This window comes from Microtus ochrogaster, chromosome 1, assembly GCF_000317375.1.
Source record: "Microtus ochrogaster isolate Prairie Vole_2 chromosome 1, MicOch1.0, whole genome shotgun sequence".
In the NCBI taxonomy this organism is placed as follows: domain Eukaryota; kingdom Metazoa; phylum Chordata; class Mammalia; order Rodentia; family Cricetidae; genus Microtus; species Microtus ochrogaster.
In genome coordinates, this window is record NC_022009.1 from 82,556,459 (window position 1) to 82,580,412 (window position 23,954).

Genomic DNA, 23,954 nt, shown 5'->3' on the forward strand with positions numbered 1-23,954 from the left:
TGGGAGGCGGTGGCGGGGAAGAGACAAAAATCTTTAATAAATAAATAAATTAAAAAAAATAAAATGTTGAAAAGATAAAAATAAAACTCTCAAACACATTGTTACAAAGAAAAAAAAGCCGAGAAGCTTCTGTAAAGCAAAGGACACAGTCAGTAAGACAAAAAGGCAGCCTAATGAATGGGGAAGATTATTACCAACCCCACATCACACAAAGGACTGATCTCCAAGGTATATAAAGAACTCAAGAAATTAGACAGTAAAATTCTAAATAACTCAATTTAAAAAAATGTGATATTGAACTAAACAGAGAATGCTCAACAGAAGAATTTCAAATGGCCAAAAGATACTTAAGGAAATGTTCAACTTCCTTAGCTATCAGGGAAATGCAAATCAAAACAACTCTGAGATACCAACCTGTCAGAATGGCTAAGATCAAAACCACCAATGATAGCTTATGTTGGAAAGGATGTATAGTAAGGGGAGCACTCATCCATTGCTGGTGGAAATGCAATCTTGTACAACCACTTTGGAAATCAGTGTGGCGGTTTCTTAGAAAATTGAGAATCAACCTATATCAGGATTTAGCAATACCACTCTTGGGAATAGACCCAAAAGATGCTCAATCATACTACAAAAGCATTTGTTCAACTATGTTCATAGCAGCACTATTTGTAATAGCCAGAACCTGGAAACAACCTAGATGCCCCTCAACTGAAGACTGTATAAAGAAAGTGTGTCACATCTACACGTTAGAGTACTACTCAGCAGTAAAAAACAATGACACCTTGAATTTTGCATGTAAATTGGTGGAATTAGAAAACACTATCCTGAGTGAGATAACCCAGACCCAAAATGATGAATATGGCATGTACTCACTCATAAGTGGATACTTGGCATAAACAAAGGGCATCGAGCCTATAGTTCATGATCCTAGAGAAACTAAGTAATAAGGTGAACCCAAAGAAAAACATATATAGACCCATCTGAGGGTTGGAGACAGACAGGGTTGCCTGACAGGACTGGGATCATGGGAGCTGGTGGGGGTGGGGTAAAAGGAGGGAGAGAGAGGGAAAAGGAGGAGAGAAGGGAAGGGTTGAGGAGAACTTGAGGGAATGGATGGTCAAGATGGAGGGCAGACAGATACGAGAGCCAGGAGAGAGATATCCTGAGTGGGGGAGCAGAGAGTTCTACATCTGGAATGGCAGGCAGCATGAAGAGACTGTGAGCCACCTAGTTTGAGCTTCTGAGATGTCTAAGTCCATTCCCCTAGTGACATACTTCCTCCAATGAAGCCACACCTACTCCAACAAGCCCACACCTTCTCTAATAGTGCTATCCCTATGAACCTATGGAAGCTTTTATTCAAACCACCATACAAGACTTGAGGCTGTGCCTGGATTTCACCCTCCAGCACCACACCCCCCCCACAATATTATCTTTAAAAAAAAAAAAACATGGTAAAATGCTTTAATTCCAATAATGAAAAGGCTAAAAAGTACTTTAAATGAAAATGAGGTTACTCTTGCTGTGTGTGTGTGTGTTTGTGTGTGTGTGTGTGTGTGTGTGTGTGTGTGTGTGTGTGTGTGTGAGAGAGAGAGAGAGAGAGAGAGAGAGAGACCTTAACTTTTAAGAACTATATTGTTTACATAAAGTTAAATATGTATATGGAACATCAAAAGTAGAAGTGAAGTGAAAGTGTCTAGGGGAATAAAGGGAGACTAATAAAAGGCAGCTGAGAGTGGACGAAAGGCATAGGAGGATAGGGAGAATGTTATCAAGATATATATCAAGCCAGGCGGTGGCGGTGGCGCACGCCTTTAATCCCAGCACTCGGGAGGCAGAGGCAGGCGGATCTCTGTGAGTTCGAGACCAGCCTGGTCTACAAGGGCTAGTTCCAGGACAGGCTCCAAAGCCACAGAGAAACCCTGTCTCGAATAACCAAAAAAAAAAAAGATATATATCAAGATATATTGTATACTTACATAAATGTCCAGATGCAACATAGGACCACATACAATGAGCACATAACAAAAAAAAAACAAAACAAAACAAAAGAAAATGTGAAAATGCATCATTTAGCTTCACTGCCATCCTAATGTTTGTGATTTTGTTAAGATAAGGTATAGTGTGGTCTAGACTGTCCATAGACTCCTCATCATCTTACTGACTCCTCCCAACTACTCTAATATTAAAAAAAGACAAAGCAAACTGAACAAAGTACTTATAATTATATACTTTATTTGTGCTAATTACTGTAAGATTTGATTTTGTTTTTTAAAGTCAGGGTCTCTCTCATTATGTGACCCTGGCTTACCTCACAGAAACCCACCTGTATCTGCCTCCAGAGGGCTGGGATTAAAGGTGTACATCATTATGGCCATCGTGATGATTAAGAGTCAAATCTTGGAAGACCAGCCTATGCTGTTAACCATTTCTCTAACCACCATTCCCTCATCCATTTTTTAAATACTAAGTTCTCTGGAAAGGGCACAGCATCTTCCCCCATGCCTCCCTCCCTGTCTGACAGTATTTAATGAATCTCTGCTGTGGGCGACTGAGGACTCCACCTCCAAGAAGAGCACTCCTTGTCTTATGAGGCTTACATTCAGGTGGTGGGAGTCAGACTTGGCAGGTAAATGATTAATATGGACTATGGAGGAAAATAAAGCATATTTATTTATGACATATTCTGATGAAGTCTAAAATGAGAAAAAGAAATTCTGTTTCTATTTCAAATGGTTCACAATGATAGTGTTCATTTCTTTCTGTTGAAATTTAAAAATATAATTCATAACCCAATAGGTTGCTGAATCAATATTATTAATCTGGAATCTGGAAACCACAAGAGAAAAGAATAGACAAAAGGCTTAGGAACCATATTTTGGAAATATTCATGACCCACAGAAAATTACTAGGACTTGATATATAAATTAATTTTATCTTCATCGTTATAGGGTTAGCCTTTAACTTTTTGAATAAAGTAAATTTAAATTTATTGTCTGTCAAATCCATGAATTATACTTTCTAGTAGAATATTTTTGTTAGCATGAACATGCATAATCAGAAAGAACATGTTCCTAACTAGGAAAACTTCCCCTTAGATACCTTCTGCCAAAATATTACTTAGACAATCTGTTACATTATCTGTAATCTTCAGCTCTGCAGATGGCTGCATCCCTTAACATTGCCTGCCTGGAATCTGAAGCAGCACCGTGACACACCACAGGGACTGAGAATGCTATAAAAATGAAAGATGGTTCATAATCAACTTACTTCAGAGTTCTCCCCATGGAAGTTATTAAAGTAATAATGATATCAAAGATATGAACTATAAAATGTGAAATATTAACAAGAATCTCTAACATAATTATATTGCCTCTCAGTAGTTTCTTTGACTCACAAACAGATGGACCTAAGAGGTAAGCACTGAAAAACACACACTGAACTTGGCAATTAGGAAGTAGGTCACTGGTAACTTTAATGAGAACAATTTCAACAGAATGGTGGAAAATTGTCAGACCTATTAGTTTCCCCTGGTTGAGAAATCAACAGAATGAACATGAAGACAAAAAAGAAATCACTCTTATGAGAAACATAGACAAGATGATAAAAGGAGAACAAACAGTAACTAAAGAGCACTCTTATTTCAGTTTTGATTAGACTGGAAAATGTGGATTTCCAACGCAGAAGGGAAAGTACCAATACGTTGATAAGTGTTTTCTCAAAACCAAATTGAGCAAGAGTAAATGCACAACTAGAAAAGAAGGAAACTCTATGTAGCTGAAGGTCAAGGAGAGGAGCCAGGGCTCCACTTTGAAAGAAAAGTATCAGAATCTGAGTGTCTTCATGAGACACTGCCTTGCCTCCAGAGGTCTGATTACTCAGAGTGAGCAAAATGAGGAAAAGTAGGATAGATGGCAAGTCCCAAGATCTATAATGCTTAGACAAAGTCAGACAGGCAAAGATGAGCAGCGCTCTCTCTCTCTCTCTCTCTCTCTCTCTCTCTCTCTCTCTCTCTCTCTCTGTCTGTCTGTCCTCTCTCTCTTACACACACACACACCACACCAACAGTATCATTTTCATTGCTTTTGAATATAGCATGAGGGCCTGCTGGTTGGGGTTTCTGTCCTGCACAGACCACCGAAGAAGCAGGATGTGACCTGCCCCGCTGAAAAAGGTACTGAGCCATGTGGCTAACATAGATAAGAATAATGGATTAATATAAGTTATAGAACTAATACGAAGCCTGAGCTAATGGGTCAATCAGTTTATATCTAATGCAGACTCTGTATGTGATTTTCTTGGGGGCTTACCAGCTGTAGGAACTGGGCAGGACAGAAACACCAACAAGCAACCCCTCATGTTACATTTGAAACTAAATTGAGATGGCTCAACAGGAAAAGGAACTTGTTGCCAAACTTGGAGATCTATGCTTGGTACACAAGACATGGCAAGAAAGAACTAGCCACGACACTCACACAAGGCATACTTTGAACTTCACATAAAGTATATTGGTGTGAATATACACACACACACGCACAGGCATGCACAAATAAATAAATGTAATAAAAGTTAACAAGTAATACAGTCATGGTGGTAATAAAACTAGATTAGGGACTTATGTTTCTGATTGATCAAGATGATACAAAAGGGCAAGACTGATCCTCCTATATGAAGTACAGAAATGATGCAATCTATGAAACAATGGTTTCCAAGACATTTCACATCACAGAACAAATGATATGATCTCTGAGAGACAAGAAACATAGGTTACCTGAATATTTACTTTTGGAAGGAATTTCCAGGCTATAGCACAGGGAAGGGGCAACAGACCAGCATATCAGATCATGGAAGGATGTACCAGAGAGGGGAGAGGTACTCAAGAGACCAACAAAGGGTTCGCCCAGAGAATGAGGCAAAACTCTTATCAGCATTTGTATTATGAAACCCCCTAGCAGGATAAACAGCCACCCCCAAACATTAGAGGGAAAATATTTGTTCACCATGTAGACTGAGAATAAATAATTCCTGTTCCAGAAAACCTGGCTAGGACCTTCATAGTAAACTTTTAGTATGTGGAAAGGTGTTAGCAGTTCTGCCTCAGTAGCAGGAAATAGTAAGTCCTAGATTAATCACTGTTCCAATTTTGCTAAAAAAAAAACAAACAAAAAAACTTAAAACAAGACCCCAAAGATTCAATCTGTATCTGAGTAGTTGCAACAGATGGCAAGAGTATATAAAGGCAGCAAAGGCAACCAGCACCAAGCAAGGTGGGACTCAGTGTCTGATACACAAGAGAAATAAGCTTGTACCAAAAAGTAGGAAAATATAATCTACAAAGAGAAGGCAGTCTAGCCAAATAACTGGGAGTAAAAGCAACATATCAGTGCCAAACAGGGTACTGCTAGACAGCCCTGCTGCCTAGAGTACCAATTCCTTGTGTGGGGAGGGTGAGCTGAGGTGAATTTACCTTATGGAACTGTTATACAATTTCCATGAGAAAAATGTGCTGAGCCAGTCAGTAATCAACAATATTCTAAAATGTATGAGTTTAAGACTTTTCCAAAAAACAAAAATATTGTGTTTAAAAAGTTTAAGATTTTCCTGTATGCTAAAGGCTCTGGAGGAGTAGATATCATTCTGAAAAAAATTATTAACAGATAAATTATGGCCAGGATGATGATGCAATGAGTAAACGGGCTTGCCCTATGAGACTGATGTCTTGAGTTTAATTCCAGGAACCCACATAGAAGATGGAGAAAATCAACTTCCAAAAGTTGTTCTTGGAGTTCCAGATGTGTGTCATGGAATGCTTATATCAGAACGTTTATGCATATAAAATAAAATAAAAAGTTAAAAAAACAAAAGACTGATGAAAGGAAAAGAACCTGTCTACTACAACCCTGTATTTTAAATAACTTGTAAAAAAGTAATAGAGTACATTTTTGATATTTGACAATGATAGCGGTCAAGATAAAAACTCAGACAGTATTCATTTTCTCTTCCTAGAATGATGGTCTTGCCAAGGAGCCTCAGAGGTGATAAACTCTTACACATCTCTCTCTTCTTTAATTAATTACTTTATTAGTTTTACATCCCAGCCACAGTCCCCCCTATCACCCCCTCACTTCACTCCCCCTCCATTTCTGTTCAGGAAAGGGCAGATCTCCTATGAGTATCAACAAAGCATGGTATATCAAGTTGCAGTCCATGCAGTAAGACTGAGCAAGGTAAGTCACTATGAGAGAGGTAGGGCTCCAAAAGCCAGTAAAAACGTCAGAGACAGCACCTGTTCCCATGTTAGGAGTCCCACAAGAGGACCAAGCTATACAACTGTCACATATATGGAAAGTGTGTGGGTCAATCCCATGCAGGCTTCCTGTTGTCGGTTCAGCGTTCATGAGCCCGACTCCAGCTTAGCTGACTCTGAGTTTTCTTGCGGTGTCCTGCACCCCTGTGTCACCCTCTCCTGCAGGATCCCGAGCTCTGCCTAATATTTGATGCATCTGTTTCTATCAGTTGGTTCACATAGTTCACTCTTCCTAGCTACTCTGCCATAGTTCAAAGTCATCCTGAGTTCTATATTGAGGTCCTGTCTCAAAGAAATAAAAACAACAAGAAAAGTTATGTGAATCCTAATTTTTTTCTTTAAGTTTATTTCCTTATTATTGTATGTATACAGTCGGAGCTGGGGTGTGCATTCCACAGTGGGCATGTGGGTATCAGAGGACAACTCTGAGGAGACAGTTCTTGCTACCTACCTTTTTTTAAAAAAAAAAAAAAAGCAATGCACTTTATTTAGCTCATGACTGCACACAAAATCATGCAAGATTTCTCTACCTTTCTATGAATCCGATAATAAAGCTTAGATCACCAAACTAGAGTGGTAAGTGCCTTTACCTGCTGAGTCATCTGATAGGCCGGAATGAATCAGATTCTAAGGGTCAACTTGTGATGCACAATTCAGATCTCTTTATTTATATCAAATCTTAATTTTTACATCTTCGTTCAAAAAATAATTCACTCTAATAAAGAATTAACTAAAACTTTAGCATCAATTGCTTTATACTATCCACACAGGAAATGTTCAGTCCAATTAAGAATATTCTAAACTGGGTAGTAGTGGTTCACGCCTTTAATCCCAGCACTTGAGAGGAAGAGGTAGGCATATCTCTGTGAGTTCAAGGCCAGCCTGGACTACAGAGTGAGATCCAGGACAGGTAGGGCAACACAACGCAGTGAAACCCTGTCTCAAAAAATTAAAAAAAAAAAGTCTAACAGAAATGACAGGAGGGTTATGTTTGTTTGTTTGTTTGTTTGGTTTGGTTTTTCAAAACAGAGTGTTTCTGTGTAACAGTCCTGGGTGTTCTAAAACTCACCTTCTAGATAGAACTGGCCTTTAACCCACAGAGATCTAGCTGTCTCTGCCTTTCCAGGGCTGGGATTAAAGGCATGCACCACCGCCACCCAGTCAGGAGTGGTAGAATAATAAAAAATTGTTTTATAAAACAATACAGCAAAAGTTTAACATCAAATTTTAAGGCAACTGAACATCTGAAATGAACCCAAAAGGATGGTAAACTTACAGTTTGTTGCTGCATGGAAGTGAGAAGTAAGTGCCTGGGTAACTGTACTCCAAAACATGTACAAAATCTCAGGCTGTCCATCCTGTGAGCAAATACACAAACAGGAAAACACTGTTTATTTCAAGATGTGCAACAAAGGCAGGAGAGACACCCACAGTTATGAGTACTGGCTGCCCTCTCCTCATCTGTAAGACGAGCTGGCAGAGGAACCATCACTTCTGCACTATTATGAAGATTACAGACGTTAATAAAAGTCTTGGGTCAATACAACATGTAATAAACCCTCAATGAAGGTTAGCTATATATTAAGGTTTGTTTCTCTTTATGCACCAAATCAAATGTATATATATCTTCTTTTTTTAAAAATTTATTTATTTATTAAGGATTTCTGCCTCCTCCCCGCCACCGCCTCCCATTTCCCTCCCCCTCCCCCGATCAAGTCCCTCTCCCTCATCTGCTTGAAGAGCAATCAGGGTTCCCTGACCTGTGGGAAGTCCAAGGACCGCCCACCTCCATCCAGGTTTAGTAAGTTGAGCATCCAAACTGCCTAGGCTCCCCCAAAGCCAGTATGTGCAGTAGGATCAAAAACCCATTGCCATTGTTCTTGAGTTCTCAGTAGTCCTCATTGTCTGCTAGGTAAGTCCGGTTTTATCCCATGCTTTTTCAGACCCAGGCTAGCTGGTCTTGGTGAATTCCCGAAAGATCATCCCCAAGGTCTCAGTGTGTGGGTGTACCCCTCGCGGTCCTGAGTTCCTTGCTCGTGCTCCCCCTCCTTCTGCTCCTGATTTGGACCTTGAGATTTCTGTCCGGTGCTCCAATGTGGGTCTCTGTCTCCTTTCATCGCCTTATGAAGGTTAATATTCAGGAGGATGCCTATATGTTTGTCTTTGGATTCACCTTCTAATCAACCCAATTATAAAATGGGGCACTGAGCTGAACAGAGAATTCTCAACAGAAGAACTTCAAATGGCCAAAAGACACTTAAGGTCATGCTCAACTTCCTTAGCGATCAGGGAAATGCAAATCAAGACAACTTTAAGATACCATCTCACACCTGTCAGAATGGCTAAAATGAAAAACACCAATGATAGCCTTTGCTGGAGAGGGTGTGGAGAAAGGGGTACACTCATCCATTGCTGGTGGGAATGCAAACTTGTGCAACCACTTTGGAAAGCAGTGTGGCGGTTCCTCAGGAAATTCGGGATCAACCTACCCCTGGACCCAGCAATACCGCTCTTGGGAATATACCCAAAAGAGGCCCTATCATACAACAAAAGTATATGCTCAACTATGTTCATAGCAGCATTGTATATATATTTTCTTATTGGAGACATTAAAATATTAATAGATTTCTTAACATTAAGAGTAAAATCACATCATCACATTGATGACAGGCTCCTACTACCTACTTTAGAATAAAAATCTATGTTATTATTATTTTAATATGTTATTGAGTCTCAGAAGACAGTATGGTCCTTGTATACACACACCATGACTTCATCCCAAAGACAGTGATTTGAAATAAGAATAAATTTTCTCTTTTTGGTTCTTTCGAAACAGGGATTCATGGAGCAGACCATAAGGGCCTTGAGCTCACCACAATTCATCCACCTCAGGCTCCAGAGTGTTGTCATTATGGGCATGTTTCACCAGGTCTGGTCTGGACATACAATTAAAATCAAATTGCTTTGACAGATGAAAATTTTTTATTTACATTCTTAAAAGTGATCCAACGTTACCTTTTTGAGGTACGCATATATGTGGAAAGATGCAGATGTCTATCTTCAAAGTACCATTACATGTTTCCCAATTCTAGCTACTTTTCTTGTTAGGTGAAAAAAAAATGGTTCAAAACATATTTTGGGGGGAAACTTCATAGACTGAGATACTTTCTCTATATAGATAATATGAAGGAATTTTACACGTTAAAATAAATAATAAAATATTTTCAACATTTAATAACTGAAATAATATGAATAAAATTCGTATGTAAATTAATAAACTAATTATATTTTCAGGAAAGAGTTTATTTCATTTCACATTCAGATTTCTGTCTCTGTTCCACAGACCATTCCATTTCACTCCTTAGACATTGTTTGCTTTCAGATGTGATCTTAAAATACAACACTGAAATTCTATTTTTACAGCTTTGCACTCACTAAGAAACCATGGCAGGGCATGCGGGCGCAACAGGCTGCTGAGGCTTTCATCATTGCCTTTTATGCTTTCCTTCCGCGCCCTTGTTTGCTGCATTTGTTACATGTGATCTTTCAGTCTGCTTTCATCTTCTTCATGGGTTGAGCACTATAGATCTCAAGTCCATCAAAGGCTCCATTTCAGCTTTTGTTTCCCACAAAAGAGTTTTAATTTTATATGATCTCATATCTCACTTTTCTAAGGCAAAAATGAAGATACATTTTCTGAGGCTACTGTTGAATAAATGAATTTAGAATTGCAAACTTCAGGAATTGATAAACTAAATAAAAATTAGCATAAAGATTTTAGCAAACTATAGCTATTTCCTGAATAAATACTAATGTAGGCAAAGTTCTTAGGTTATCTCAAGCAACTATCACCTGTTTGTGTATTAATATAAGGAATTATTCTTCCATTCAGTATAGCGAATTATATACTTTAAAGTGAGACAAACTTGAATGTAGAATGAGGAAAACTTGTTCTATTTCGAGTGGATGGATTCCTCATTCTGACATTTCATATATGAAACACAATAAACAGGGTCAGAAGAAGAATTCAAACAGAAGTGGGTTTGCCTATCCTTCACAAAATGTTCGGCTTCAACTATCACTGGTGGACTTGCAGAATGTCTCATTCACTACTCCAGTATGCCACACAGCATTGATTCTGACCAAGGAGCGCACTCCATAGCCACAGAAGTACAGCCTTAGGCCCATGCTCACTGACTCTACAGATCCTACCATGTTTCCCTCCTTCCTGAAGCAGGCCTGATAGAAGGGCGGAATGGCCTTCTGAAGACAGTAATAGCGCGACTTACATGACAGCAGCCTGAAGGGCTGGGGACAGGGTATTTCAGGAAGTGGTATACGCTTTGAATTAACATCCAATATAAAGTATGGTTTCCCTTATAGCTAAGATTTACCAGTTCATAAATCAAAGCGGGTGATAAAGAAATGTTTTCTGTCACTCACTATTACCCACAGTGACCTACAGCCTTAAGCTCTACTAGCACAGAAGTTGGGGTTCCATACAGGGGAGTGCTCCTGCCTGAGGCACAACAAACATTCCATTTAACTGGAAGAATGAGATTTGCTCCTTGGGTCTTCTGATGCCCATAAACCAACAGGCAAAGAAAGGATCAACACTGTTAGGAGGAGTGACTGATCCAGCTGCCGGGGGAATTTGGATTTCTTCTGCACAGTGGACGTAGGGAAACCTATGTCTGGAGTGCAGGAGAACCTTTAGGGTATCTTTTGGTGTTTCCATGTCTTGTGATTAAAGTCAACTGGAAACTACTACAAACGACAATCCAAACAAAATAACAAAAGGCACGGCAGACCTTTCAGGAATAAAAGTATGGGTTACTCCCCCAGGAAAAAATCCACAGCTTGCTAAGGTGTGGATATTTATATATTAATATAATGTTTATATATTAATATATAATACACACACATACATAATATATTATCTCATAATTATATAATGTCTCATAATTTAATGATAACCACTGGTACTGTCTCAATCAGTGGTGTATGATAAAGAAAACATATAATATCCACTTAATATATGTGTATATACACATATATTATATTATATATGATATATAAAATAAATATAATATATAACATTTTATTATAAAAGGTGCTAGATTAAACCAACCTATATATTTAAAAAATATCTTCACTACAAAAGATAGGCTACTTTGGGGAAAGGTTGTTTTAATTTCTATGGGAAACGAAAGGCTGTAGATTCATTCAAAGTTAAATGATTAGGTCTGATTAAGGAAGACCCCCTGAAAATCCTGGCTAATAAGCATAAAGAAATAAACCTAAAAGAACTGATGTATATTTTACCTGCTCAAACATAAAACCAAAAAACATTTTTAACTGATTTGTATTTACCACATATCCCATACTTGTAATATATGTTACCTTTAAAATTTATGTTTTCAGAACAAGGGGACCAGACACCAATGAAAACTGATGGCCCAGTTGATCCAGCATCCACAACAATCTCAAGGCTACTGGTTGAGATGATCTAGCCTCACAAAACAGCCCAGCCAAGACCTAACAATTACTCTGATTTTCTCAAGTTTCCCCTAAAAATGTGCCCAAAAACAAGTAGTCTAGAGAACAACACCCACATTCCCCAAACATGGGTTATGGATGTTTATTATCATTTAAGGGGGTTGGTCTCAAGTTGTTGGTCATAGCATAAAAAGAAAGAGCAAATAAAAGAGTTAAATTGAAAGATCTCTTTCTAAAGTTAAAAAGGAAGATGTGATATAGAAATAATGAGATAAAAGGGTAAATTATTGAGTCAATTTTAAACCAAAAAACAACAATTGATCTAAAAATATTTTACATTGGTATTAATTTGGGTTTATTGATACAAATTTAAGTTTAATTTTGTTATTCTGTATTATGTTTCTACTCTTGTTTAGTGTATTATGTTTATGCAGCTGAAATAAAACTGTAATATATAATTAAGAAATAGAGATTAACTGTCATCTATAATAGTCAGACTTAGAGTCACGCTAGGTATGTTTTCAAGGTTAGAAACAGATATATTTATATAGATAAAAGATCTTCAAAAACTTCCAAGACCTACAGATTATAGCATTTAATATACTTAATAACTTAAGGCTTTTCATGACAGTGAGACATGTCTGCCCCTGGCAGCACCAATCTACTTCAAAGAAGATGATGGGCATCAAAGAAACTACATATGGAGTTTGCTTTCTTTATGACCAAAAGCTAACCATTTGGGCAGAGAAATTGCCCTTGCCCCAACTGCTAGCAATATACTGTTTAAACTGGACCAACAGGACACAAAAAAGGTGACTGGCAAACTTTACTAAGACAGGTAAGGACAGGCGGATCACTGTGAGTTCGAGACCAGCCTGGTCTACAGAGCTAGTTCCAGGACAGGCTCCAAAGCCACAGAGAAACCCTGTCTCGAAAAACCAAAAAAAAAAAGAAAAAAAAAAAAAGACAGGTAAGGCAATCCTTCAAAATTCCTTGCTTCAAAGAAATGGCTGTCAGATATACTAGGCCTATATGCCAAAGCTGGTTGTCCAAATGTTACAGAAGGACCTAGGCTGACTGTCCAGACAGCCAGGTATCCCTGTTGTTAGGTAACATTTCACCCTCCTGGGGTGTTTGACAGAGTTGAAAATTAGATAGTTATAGTTAAAATTTCATTAGTTATGATAAAAAGCAAATTAGGTATAAAACTTTAGAGTCATCTATAATAGAGTATTTTCTCCAATTTTGCCAAATATAATAAACTAGATATTGTAACTGTAATCCTTATACTTCATAAGTATTTTTGTTCATTAAAGTTAAAACCTTCCTTTTAATTAGACAAATGGGGGAAATGTGGAATATTCCTTTACATTGTGAATATATGTCACTGTGATTTTATTAATAAAGAATCTGACTAGCCAATAGCTGTACTGGATAAAGTTAGGCAGGAGGTAATATAATAAAATAAGAAAGAAAATCCATTCACCATTTGCTCAAATCATCCGCATTTACTTTACCGTCTACATTCTTTTTCTTTGTGAACAACTACTGAGTATGTAAAAGCACAATGGTTCTAAACAAATAAACCGATCTCAGAAATAAAGATGTTCGTATGTAAAAACAGAGTAAAATTATTAAAATTAGTAAGGTTCAATTCCCTGTGAATGACAGAAGAACTGTATAGAAAGTGCAGCTGATTTCTTTTTTGTATGTAATGGTCTGAACAGGAATGGCCCCATAGGCTCATTTATTAGAATGCCTGGTCACCAGGGAGTGCTGTGACCTTATTGGAGGAAGTGTGTCACTGGAGGTGGACTGCGAGGTTTCCAAAAATCCAACCAGGCCCAGTGTCTCTGTCTTCCTGCTGCCTATGGATCCAGATATAGAACTCTCAGTTACATCTCCAGCAACATGTCTCCTGTATGTCACCATGCTCCTTGACATGATGAAAACGTCCTGAACTCCTGAAACTGTAAGCCAGCTCCAATTACATAATTCTTCTGTGAGCTGCTGTGGTCAGGAAGACGGCTGACAGCAAAGAACACTGACTAACACAGCACGCGGGCTGTGCAGTTTGTATTCTATAGCAAAGCAAAACTAACAATAGCTCTATTATCTTCTCTGACTATTGCACTGGATTTTGTGAGTTTGCATCTGGGTAAGGGACCATGCACATGTGCATCTTTACATGTGTGGATGTCTTTTGTTCCTTCTCATCTACTGGAACAGAACAATGAGAAACAGTTCTTATCTTCTACACTATTTTAGGGAAGAAATATTTGATGTCCTCATTGTAGACTGGAATGTTATCATTTGTTTTTCACCAGAGCCCTATACCAGCTTGGGAAATGATGGAGTAGAAAGAACTTTCATCGGGATTGGATTTTGGATTCTGTCCATGCTTTTCTTAAATGAGTTGGACAATAGCAGAGGTTTTCTTTTACACTCCCTGGCTTTCTTTTTCCAATGAGAGCTACATTAAAATCTTAATTGACTATCTGAAGTGTTACATTTTCGTTCATATACACTACACTTATCCCTCATGTAGAATGCTGAATACTGTCATTAACTCTCTGCCAGGCTCTAGTTTCTGCAGATTTGCATACTACCAGCTGACCTTTATCTCAACTGTTTATTCATTCTTTCATCTACTCACCTTATTACTGTGTGTTCAAGTGTGGACTGGGCATATGTGTCATGGTGCTGTGTCAAATGACAACTTAATGAAGGACTTCTTTCCTTTTACCCTCTTCTGCGTCCTAGGGCTCAAACTCAGGATGCCAGGCTGACAGGACTATCACCTTTATTTGCTGAGTCATCTTGCCAAACCTCAATGCTTTTATTTTCAAATGTCCTATTTGGCTACTTTAAAAAATATTTTATAATATTATTTTTCAATTTTCTTATTATCGGCAATTATTTACTAATTTTAGCTTATTAGCTAATTCTAATATACCAAATCTATAGTGTGCAAGAGATATTTTCAAAGCCTGAGAGTTTCTTTGATTTTTTTTCCTGTTGGATCTCAATAATAGCTTTCAATTTAAAGGAGTGGACATTTTTCACTGTGAACTGATATTGCCGGGGACTGAAATACATGGTGGAGTCTGATGACTATAGCTATGAATGCTTTCCTCCACCAAGGGTCTATAGTTGTTTCTGGTGGGAATAAAAGTATTGTTAGCATCAGACAGCCTTGTTTGCTAGTATGGGATAGGTATCAGCTTTAATGCAATGCTTCTCTGTAGCTTATTTGCTTGTAGTGCACTGATAAGATCCTTAAGAAAATCTCATCTCTAGACTAACAGAAATAGAAACCAACCTGTATAGATAGAGTACTTATAATAATATTTGATTGTCTGTCTAACTGGCTTATCCTGTTTCAGTTGCTTATATACATTAAGAAGTCACAGTCAGGTTGACTATTTTACCTATAAAGCTAAGATTTTGAATTTGGGTGCCTTAAAGTTTCTAACTAGAGACTCCAATGCTATTACTGAATCATATGCTATGTCTAAAAGGGCAAAAGAAAACACATTTTTGGCATCGTTAAAATTCTCATTAGTACTATAGCAGCTTAAAATGCTGAACACATTCCAAATTTAGCTTAATGCATCCTACACACATGATTACAAAACTCATTTGAAGATAAAAATTGCTGGCTTAGAAAATGAAAGTATCAAATCCACACCCCCACACAGCCAAACTGGCTTAATTCTGTCCATGAAAATCTACAGTCTGTTTTTCACTATGTGGTTCCTAAATAATTTGTCACTAATTTGCTAACTCACTTTACAGTCAAGTGTTATTACAAAGTAGTGGTGATTCTACATTGACACTAGAACTCTTACCTGGCCAAAAAAAAAAAAAAAAAAACAGAAAAAAAAAACCACCCAATCAACCAAGCAACAACAAACAAAAATCTGAACGTCTCTTTTTCTTTCTTACGCTTTTTTATTTTTTTCAATATTAGATTCATTTATTTTATTTCATGGGTTATGAATGTTTTGCCTGCATGTATATCTGTGCATCGTGGATATGCCTGGTGCTCAGAGAGGTGTCAGATCCCCTGGAAGTGGAGTTACAAAACATGAGATGCCAGGTGGTGAGAGTTGCACCTGGATCCGCTCGAAGAGTGGTTGGAGTCAGTGCTCTTGGCTTGATATGGGGTGGGGTGGTGTGGGGTGAGGGAGGCTTGATCCTGTCCCAAGCTGGCATGCCAGACCTGTTGACTCCCCCCAAAGAAGGCCTTACCACCTCTGAAGAGTATATGGGGGATGGGAAGGAGGATATGAGGGGGTGGGAGAAAGGGGAGGGAACTAGGGTTTGTATGGAAAATGAAAAGATTTTTAGTAAAAAAAATAGGAAAGAGTCAGTGCTCTTATCCACTGAGCTATCCCTCCACCACCTAAGCTTGAAAATCTAATGTCTAATAATCAGCCTCAAACTTTTACTTATAAAGAAATTATTGATTCATTCATGGATGCTATAGAAAACACACTACAGAGAGAGAAAACAATCTAGAATTAAAAAGAAATATGAATTGATAAGTTTGAATGCATTTTTACAAATATACTAAGGCAATACACATTAATTTTACAGGACAGTTATGAAATTACCAGGAGCAGAATAGCCACTTCTGATAAACAAGAGCTCTAAAATGGCTCCACAATTCTACTAAAATATCCATAAGCTTTATTCATTACATTAGATACAAATGGTCCACAATCATTTTATATTCAACTCAATGTGTTGCTTCATATTCATGTATCCTTGATGGATCTACTAAACAACCTCCCAAGTAAGAAAGGATAACAGAAACTACCTCTTAAGAACATTCTTACTATTAGACTATGGATGTTATACACACTATCCTTTCTAGCACTCACAATCAAGGATCTTAGCAAGTAACCCAATTATAAAAACATTTCAAAATTAATGACTAAGATGTAGAATCAGAGAGTCGCTGCCTTGGAAGGAGTCCTCATGGCCCACGAAGCTAGCGGTTAGGAGGATAAAAGAAAGATTTCACGACATGAAAGGAGAACACAGCGAAGAGAATTAGGGGCAAACTAATAATGGAATGGGTTCTGTGGCTACTGTTTAGATTTCTTTCAGGTGGGTTTCTAGTGGAAATTTTGGAAATGTTACAAGCCACCACTCCAATGACAGAAGGGGAAAGTGTGTAGTGCACTTCAGAAATTATACCACACTCCAGCTAACATTTATCTTGCAAGGAAATTTATAGTTGTCAATAAACACATCGTCTTTGATATACAGTTACCTTGCAAGGCAGTGACCCAGATAATACTTGCCAGCATCTTCCCACTTTCTGCATGAGTGATATACAAAATATCCTTATTTAGACATACCTTAACTATTTCTTCAATGAAACAAATCTGAGAAACAGGATCTCTCTTCTTGGTTAATACTTTTTGTAGATGCTGTACCTAAAGGCGGGAAAAGAGAGAGAGAGGGGCAACATAAATTTAACTGGCTATTTCCAAGTGAAACCAATGTAACTCTTAGGAATTGGAAAAAGCGTGGTATATTTCAGAAGTCCCTCAAAAATAGCATTACTGCTATCATATGGGACAAGTGGACAAGGAGTCTATGCACACACACACTACGGTCAGCCAGCAGAGGTGCTGGAGCATTAGGGACGATAAAAGACACAGAAGTTTCAGGAGTTAGAAAGCTCTTTCCATCTCTTGAGATATTTACCTGTCCACATGCAGCACAGATATGATCCATAAGTTTTTCCATATTGGTCCAAAGAGAAGCACGAAAAGCTGCTGTGTTTCCTGGAGTTGGCATGGTAGCTCGCCCAGGACCTCCTGGTTAAGAGTAACAGAGAAATGGGGGAAAATAAAAAGCTCCCAAATACAGCAGAAGTGCAGAGAAGACAAAAACCAAAAGGTGTCCTCTCTCACAAATAGCTTCTTATGCACAATATAAAAAAAAATCTTTGTGTATAGTAAGAAAAGTAAATATCACACAATCACATGGATGGGGCTATAAAATCAAAATAAAAATTAATGAGAACAGTTTCCTTAAAAAAGAAAGAGGGTGAAGAGTTATCAAACAAAGTGAAATATTTCACATATTCAAAATTAAATTTACAAGAATGACAAAGACATGACCCAAAATTGAATTCAAGTAAATATAGAATCAATGAAATTATCTGTGTATCAAATTAACAAAAAAACCATGGGGAAAACAGTTAATTCAAATAATTTAAAATCACAGAAGACTTACTTTAGTAGAATATATGCTATGAGCACAAAGAACTTCAAGGAAATTATCACAGCAACAGGTTTTCCGTGTGTGCAGTTTGGATGTAACAGGCCTGCATCTAGTTCAGGTATATTTTCAAAAGCAGCAACTAATGTTCTCATTATAAACAGAGTAACAGCGAACAATGCAATGAACTTAAACGTTATTCACAAACCGATTTACCAGCGCAGAGTGAAAATGATCCATAATAATGGAATGGGTTCTGTGACCTTAAGTGAGTATATTATCATGTTTATATTATAAGCATATCTAGTATCTAAAAATTATAAGCATTCAAGTTTTTATTTCTACAACCACCCTTCCCAAAACCAACCAATCAAACTAGAACTCACTGATAAAAACCAGGATTCATTATTAGAATATAAAATACAATGCAAAACCAGTTATCTATTATGCAAAATGTTCCTGAACTCTATGCTTCCTCTAAACCTGCAGTTCTCTTACGGTAATATTTCCTCCTTCTTTTCAATTACTTTTCTCACGATACATTGCTTTTCTTTTTTTTTTTTTTGGTTATTTCAACATTTCTTTTTTTAATTTATTTATTTATTAAAGATTTCTGTCTCTTCCCCGCCACCGCCTCCCACTTCCCTCCCCCTCCCCCAATCAAGTCCTCCTCCCTGTCAGCCCAAAGAGCAATCAGGGTTCCCTGCCCTGTGGGAAGTCCAAGGAACCCCCACCTCCATCCAGGTCTAGTAAGGTGAGCACTCAAGATACACTGTTAAGGAAATAAAAAGATAACCAACAAACGGTGCCTAAGGGTTTTTATGGTCACAAGCTAAATACATTGTACTGCAGATATAACCATGATCGAAATAACCAACTGACTAAAGAGAATACCAGCATAAAGGAAGGGAAAGAATATTTGAAATAAATGAGTGCTTTTATTGATTAGATTTAACAGACTCAAGACACACAATAAACTGTCATGAATTTGGATTTATTAAAGTAATAAAAGAAATTAAGAGTTCCTGAAATAAAAAATACTTATGGATGATTTCTAGTTGATGATATTCTCTTCTTTTGAAAGCCAGCAAGATTAAGAACAAACAAAAAGTAGGCAAATAACTTACTTAAAAAAAAATAAGAAATCAGATAAACCCTTCAACTTGATTATGAAGCACTCAAACCAAATGCCATTGATAAATTAAAAGGAAGAAGAGACAGATAACTGACAAATGAGCCATTAGTGGGAAACTGCTTCAAAATCAATTTTAAGAACAACTGTGAAACAGATAAGAGATTCCCTGCTTAGTGAATCTTGACAGTGCACACCAAAGAGGCGTGCTTCCTCTTTAATGACTGTTAGGATTTGGTTCCAATTCAGAGTATTTCCAACGACTACAGAAAATACATAAGGGATGCTGGAAGAGGTGATTGAATGAAAGATACAAAGGAACTGGAAATTTTAGAGATGATGGAGAGATGATGAAAAGACAGAATGCTCTAGGCAGGACAATGGTCCTCAAACTTAAGGATCCCCAGAATGAGCTGACAGGTAGGTTTGAGGATTAGTCTCCACTGTCAACTTAACTGGAAAAGAGGTAGAGATTAGTAAAGCACATCTCTGAACATACCTGGAAGGGTGTTCTAGAGATGATTAGCTCATGAGAGATCTAACCTAATCAATAATCTTGTCCATGAATGGTCTAAAAACTCTGAGCATACAATGGGGAGCCAGAGGAAATGGGTCACTGGGAGCATGTTTTTGAATGGATCATTTTTGCTCTGGCTCCTTGCTGTCATTCCTCCCTACTTCCTAGCAGCCAGGAGGTGAGGTGCTTTGCTCTACCATGATGCCAGCCTCACCTAAGGTGAACAGCAACGAACCATCTGAGCATGGAACAAAACCTCTGAAAATATGAGTCAACATAAGGGCTTGTAAAACTGTTTTTTTTCTCTTTTTTCAGACATTAGTCAAGTGACAAAACTCTAACATAGCAGGTAAATGATTGAATGGTAAACTCTTGCCTGAATTTTGACTTAGGAAGTACATATGGAATTACATAGTTCACATCTCCTTGGTGATACAGAACTTGAGAACTAGGCTTTCTATGAGAATAGTTAGGCTGCGGAGTAGTGATGCTTTTTATTGAGTTCATGGGGAAGATATCAAGAATCCGAGAACTTTAGCAAAATCTAGAGAAGCAGAGTAAAGTGAATTTCCAAGCATTTATTCTGGCTGACTGTTCTAGTCTGCCTCTCTATTGATGGGATAAAACCATGACCAAAAGCAACTTGGAGAAGAAATGGTTTATTATAGCTTACAGGCTACAGACCATCCCAGAGGGAAGCTAAGGCAAGGGACTCAAGGAAACAACAGAAGGGAAGACCATGGAGGAGTGCTGCTTACTGGCTTGCTCCCCATGGCTCGCTCAACCTGCTTTATTATGTATCCATGACCACTATGGCCCACAATGAGCTGAACTCTCCTACATCATTCACCAACTAAGCAAGAAAATGAACCAGACACCTCCATAAACTAATCTGATGGAGGAAATTCTTACCAGGTGACTCTAGGTATGTCAAGTCAGAAAACAAAACAAACAGCAACAACAAAAAAACCTAGTGAGCAAACTAAGAGAGGCATTTTCTCAAATTATTTTCAAAGAATTATTTAATTTTTGAAAAGTTGTTACTGTGTATGATGTGCATGAAAAAATACATGCGTGCCATGGTGTGCATGTGTAGAAGTGAACGGAAATCTTTGTGGCTGGCACTTTCCTTCCACCTTCACAGACCTTCCAGAGATTTTAATCAGATCATCAGGCTTGTAAGACACACTTTGCCCACTAATCTAACTCACCTGCCTGAAATACACTGTTTGTAACTGCATTTAATTCTATTTACAGATGAAAGAATCAAATATAGTGTACTGAGTGAAACAGCTAAAACAAAACACTGGCTTGTGCAAGAGAGAAAATGGAGTGGGTTTAGGCTTAATGGCAAATATGAGTCAACTATAACTTTCATTTATTAGTTATCTTCTTTGATTTTAAAAATTAAGGTGAAATAGACTCAATGCTAAAAGTCTCCTGAAATCAAATCAATAATAAGAAACTGTATAAACTGTCTACTGACTTTTTGTTAGAGCTAAGATCTACAGGCATGGATGGGTGAAGAAAGAGGCAAACTGTTCAACACTGCAGTATGATAAAGTAGAAAAGTCAAAAACAAACCACAATAAAGTGATACTTAGGTAAGAACTGATTCTCAAGTGTGGGGAGCTACTGGGAGTAAAGTTCTTGAGAAAATGGGTTGGGGGAAGCTGAGAATAATAGACTTCACAAAAAAGAAACCAAAACCAAACCAAACCAAACCAAACAAACAAACAAACAACCCCCCCCCAGCTCTCCTAGGATGACACGAAGCTCTTGAATGGCCCCAAATTGGAAACATATACTTCCAAGATAATCAGAACACAGATGCTGAAGGTAGAGGAGAGTAAAACAATGACAAACATGGCTAATAAACGTACTTCCAACGAAACAAGAAAGATCGCTCAGTTCTGTATTCGAATCTGAACTGTCTCCTCCAAAGGTTTGGTCCCCCAGTGAAGCAGTGTACTGAGGAAATGATTGGGTTATGAAGATCACTCCATTGTCTGAGTTAATTTTTAATAGGCTATGGGGGCGAGGCAAAAATTATAGGAAGGTAAGGCCTAATTGGACAAAGCAAGGTCTGGGGTGTGGCTACACCTTCCTCTCCTTGTCTCCACACTGCTAGATGGTAAGCAGCTCTGCCACACCCCATGGGCTCCCCACTATGGTGTTTTCAAACTCACCGTGGTCCAGGAACAACAGAACCAAACGCCCCAAACTGACCTAGAATATCCCCTTTCTCCTTCAGCTGCTTTGCTTACATACTGTGTCACAATAACAAATATAGAAAACATCCTCTCCCACCAGAAATAGAGATGACACTTAAAAACAAACCCAAAATCCTAAAGAACAAAGGTAGAAACACAGTGAAACCTAAGGAACAGGCAAGAAGGAATCATACAAAATGAAATAAAATATGACGATATTCAAATAACTACAGAAAAATACTTAACATGGAAAACAAACATCTGACTTATCAAACATGCATAAAATTCTAAAAAGAGCAAGTGGAGCTCAAAAATAATTAGAACTGAAATCAAATGAACAAAAAATGATGGGTAAACAGTATCTGCAAGGTAGTCTGAAAGTTATTAAACATAAAAATAAGGAAAAGTCATTAGGATATTCACAGGAAACTGATTACCGGGCAACTGAGATAGCACAGAGGGTAACATGCACAAAACCAGCACGAGCACCTGACTCAGGTCCCCAGAACCGATGTGGAAGCCAGGCATGGCAGCACGTGCTGATAAGCTAGCGCTGGGATAGGAAGACAAGAAAACCTCAGGGTCTTGCTGGCCAGGAAGTATGACTGAAACAGTGAACTTCAGGTTCAGTAAGGTGAAGAGATAACCTTCCGTGCCCTTACACACTCATGCACTGGAGTATTACACCCCCCCCCACACACACTCATACAATGCACTTACACACACACAAAAGAACAAATTACCTATATTTCTAATCGGGAAAGAAACAGATACAACATATTCTGCTTCTTTCCCTACCAATCACGTGACATTCCCATGTGAAGACAAGTGACTTAGGGCAAAAACTGAGTCTCTTCCTATCTGTTTTTAAATCCTTAGATGTACAAGGATGCTATCAGTATCAGTGAGGCAGGGCAGGCTGACATTGAGCACGAAGTCATTCTGAGGTGAAACAGTGACTTATTTCTTTAGCTCACATTTATCTCCTAAATTTCTACCACAATTATTTTCTTAGTTCAGTAAGGAAGACAAACATTACACACTGAACTGCAAAAAGTTACAAAATTCTAAGGGAAAGAAAGTATAAATGAAAATTCATATCTGTTCAAAGTATTTAAACACAGGGCAAAAAATACTATCAACCATGTGAGAACTCCAAAAACAGTGTCTATATAACATTTTTGAAAAATCAATTTTATGATGAAATCCATAGAAGGAAGAGATGAATGCAGAAATGCAGAATGGAAAATTCATATAAAAAGACCAGATAAGAATCCAATAATTTAAAATATAATGAAGAAAATATAAAAATCAGATCTATACTTCAACATATGAAAAAGTATGTGGGGACTGACAAAATGGCTCCGTGGGTTAATGTTCTGGCCATCAGCCTGATGACCTGATTGATCCCCAGTACCACATGGTAGAGGGACAGAGTCAATCTACTCCTAAGTTGTTCTCTGACATACACACAGACTGCAGCATGTGTGTGCCCACATACATACACATACACAAACAGATGCATAAAAATAGTGCACATGGAATAATTATGTGAATACTAGCCACAAGTTTAGGAAACATAACAGAAAATAAAATAATATTCCATTTCTTCTTTTCTAGTCTTGGCTCCTTTACTCTTTCTCCAGAGCAAAAAGCCTCAAAAATTTAGAATTATCATCCCCTGATTTTAAGCTTTTAGTGTACATGCACATATCCAAAACAATACCTAGCATAAACTGTCACATTCTTGGGTCTTAAACATCATAATAAATGTACCTTTCTCAAAAAAAATTCAGCAGCCCTCCTATATACAAATGGTAAATGGGCAAAGAAAGGTATCAGAGAAATATCACCCCTTATAATAGCCACAAATATAAAATATCTTGGGGTATCTCTAATCAAACAAGTGAAAAACCTGCTTGACAAGAACGTTAAGTCTGGAAAGAAAGATATTAAAGAAGATAGCAGAAAAGATATCTTCTTGCTCTTGGATAGGTAGGATCAACATATAAAAATGGAAATCTTACCAAAAGCAATCTA

General features: G+C 37.8%; 1 protein-coding gene across 1 annotated transcript in view; it reads right to left on the minus strand.

Annotated features, from left to right (window-relative positions):
- Positions 1–23,954, minus strand: part of Cog5 (component of oligomeric golgi complex 5) — a 253,334-nt gene that overhangs the window by 76,835 nt on the left and 152,545 nt on the right. Inside the window, exons 9-11 of the mRNA XM_005343875.3 lie at positions 17,534–17,646; positions 17,182–17,259; positions 7,587–7,668 (exon numbers count right to left, since the gene is read on the minus strand). Of these exons, the coding sequence (XP_005343932.1) occupies positions 7,587–7,668; positions 17,182–17,259; positions 17,534–17,646 (273 nt within the window). The remainder of the gene's footprint in view (positions 1–7,586; positions 7,669–17,181; positions 17,260–17,533; positions 17,647–23,954) is intronic.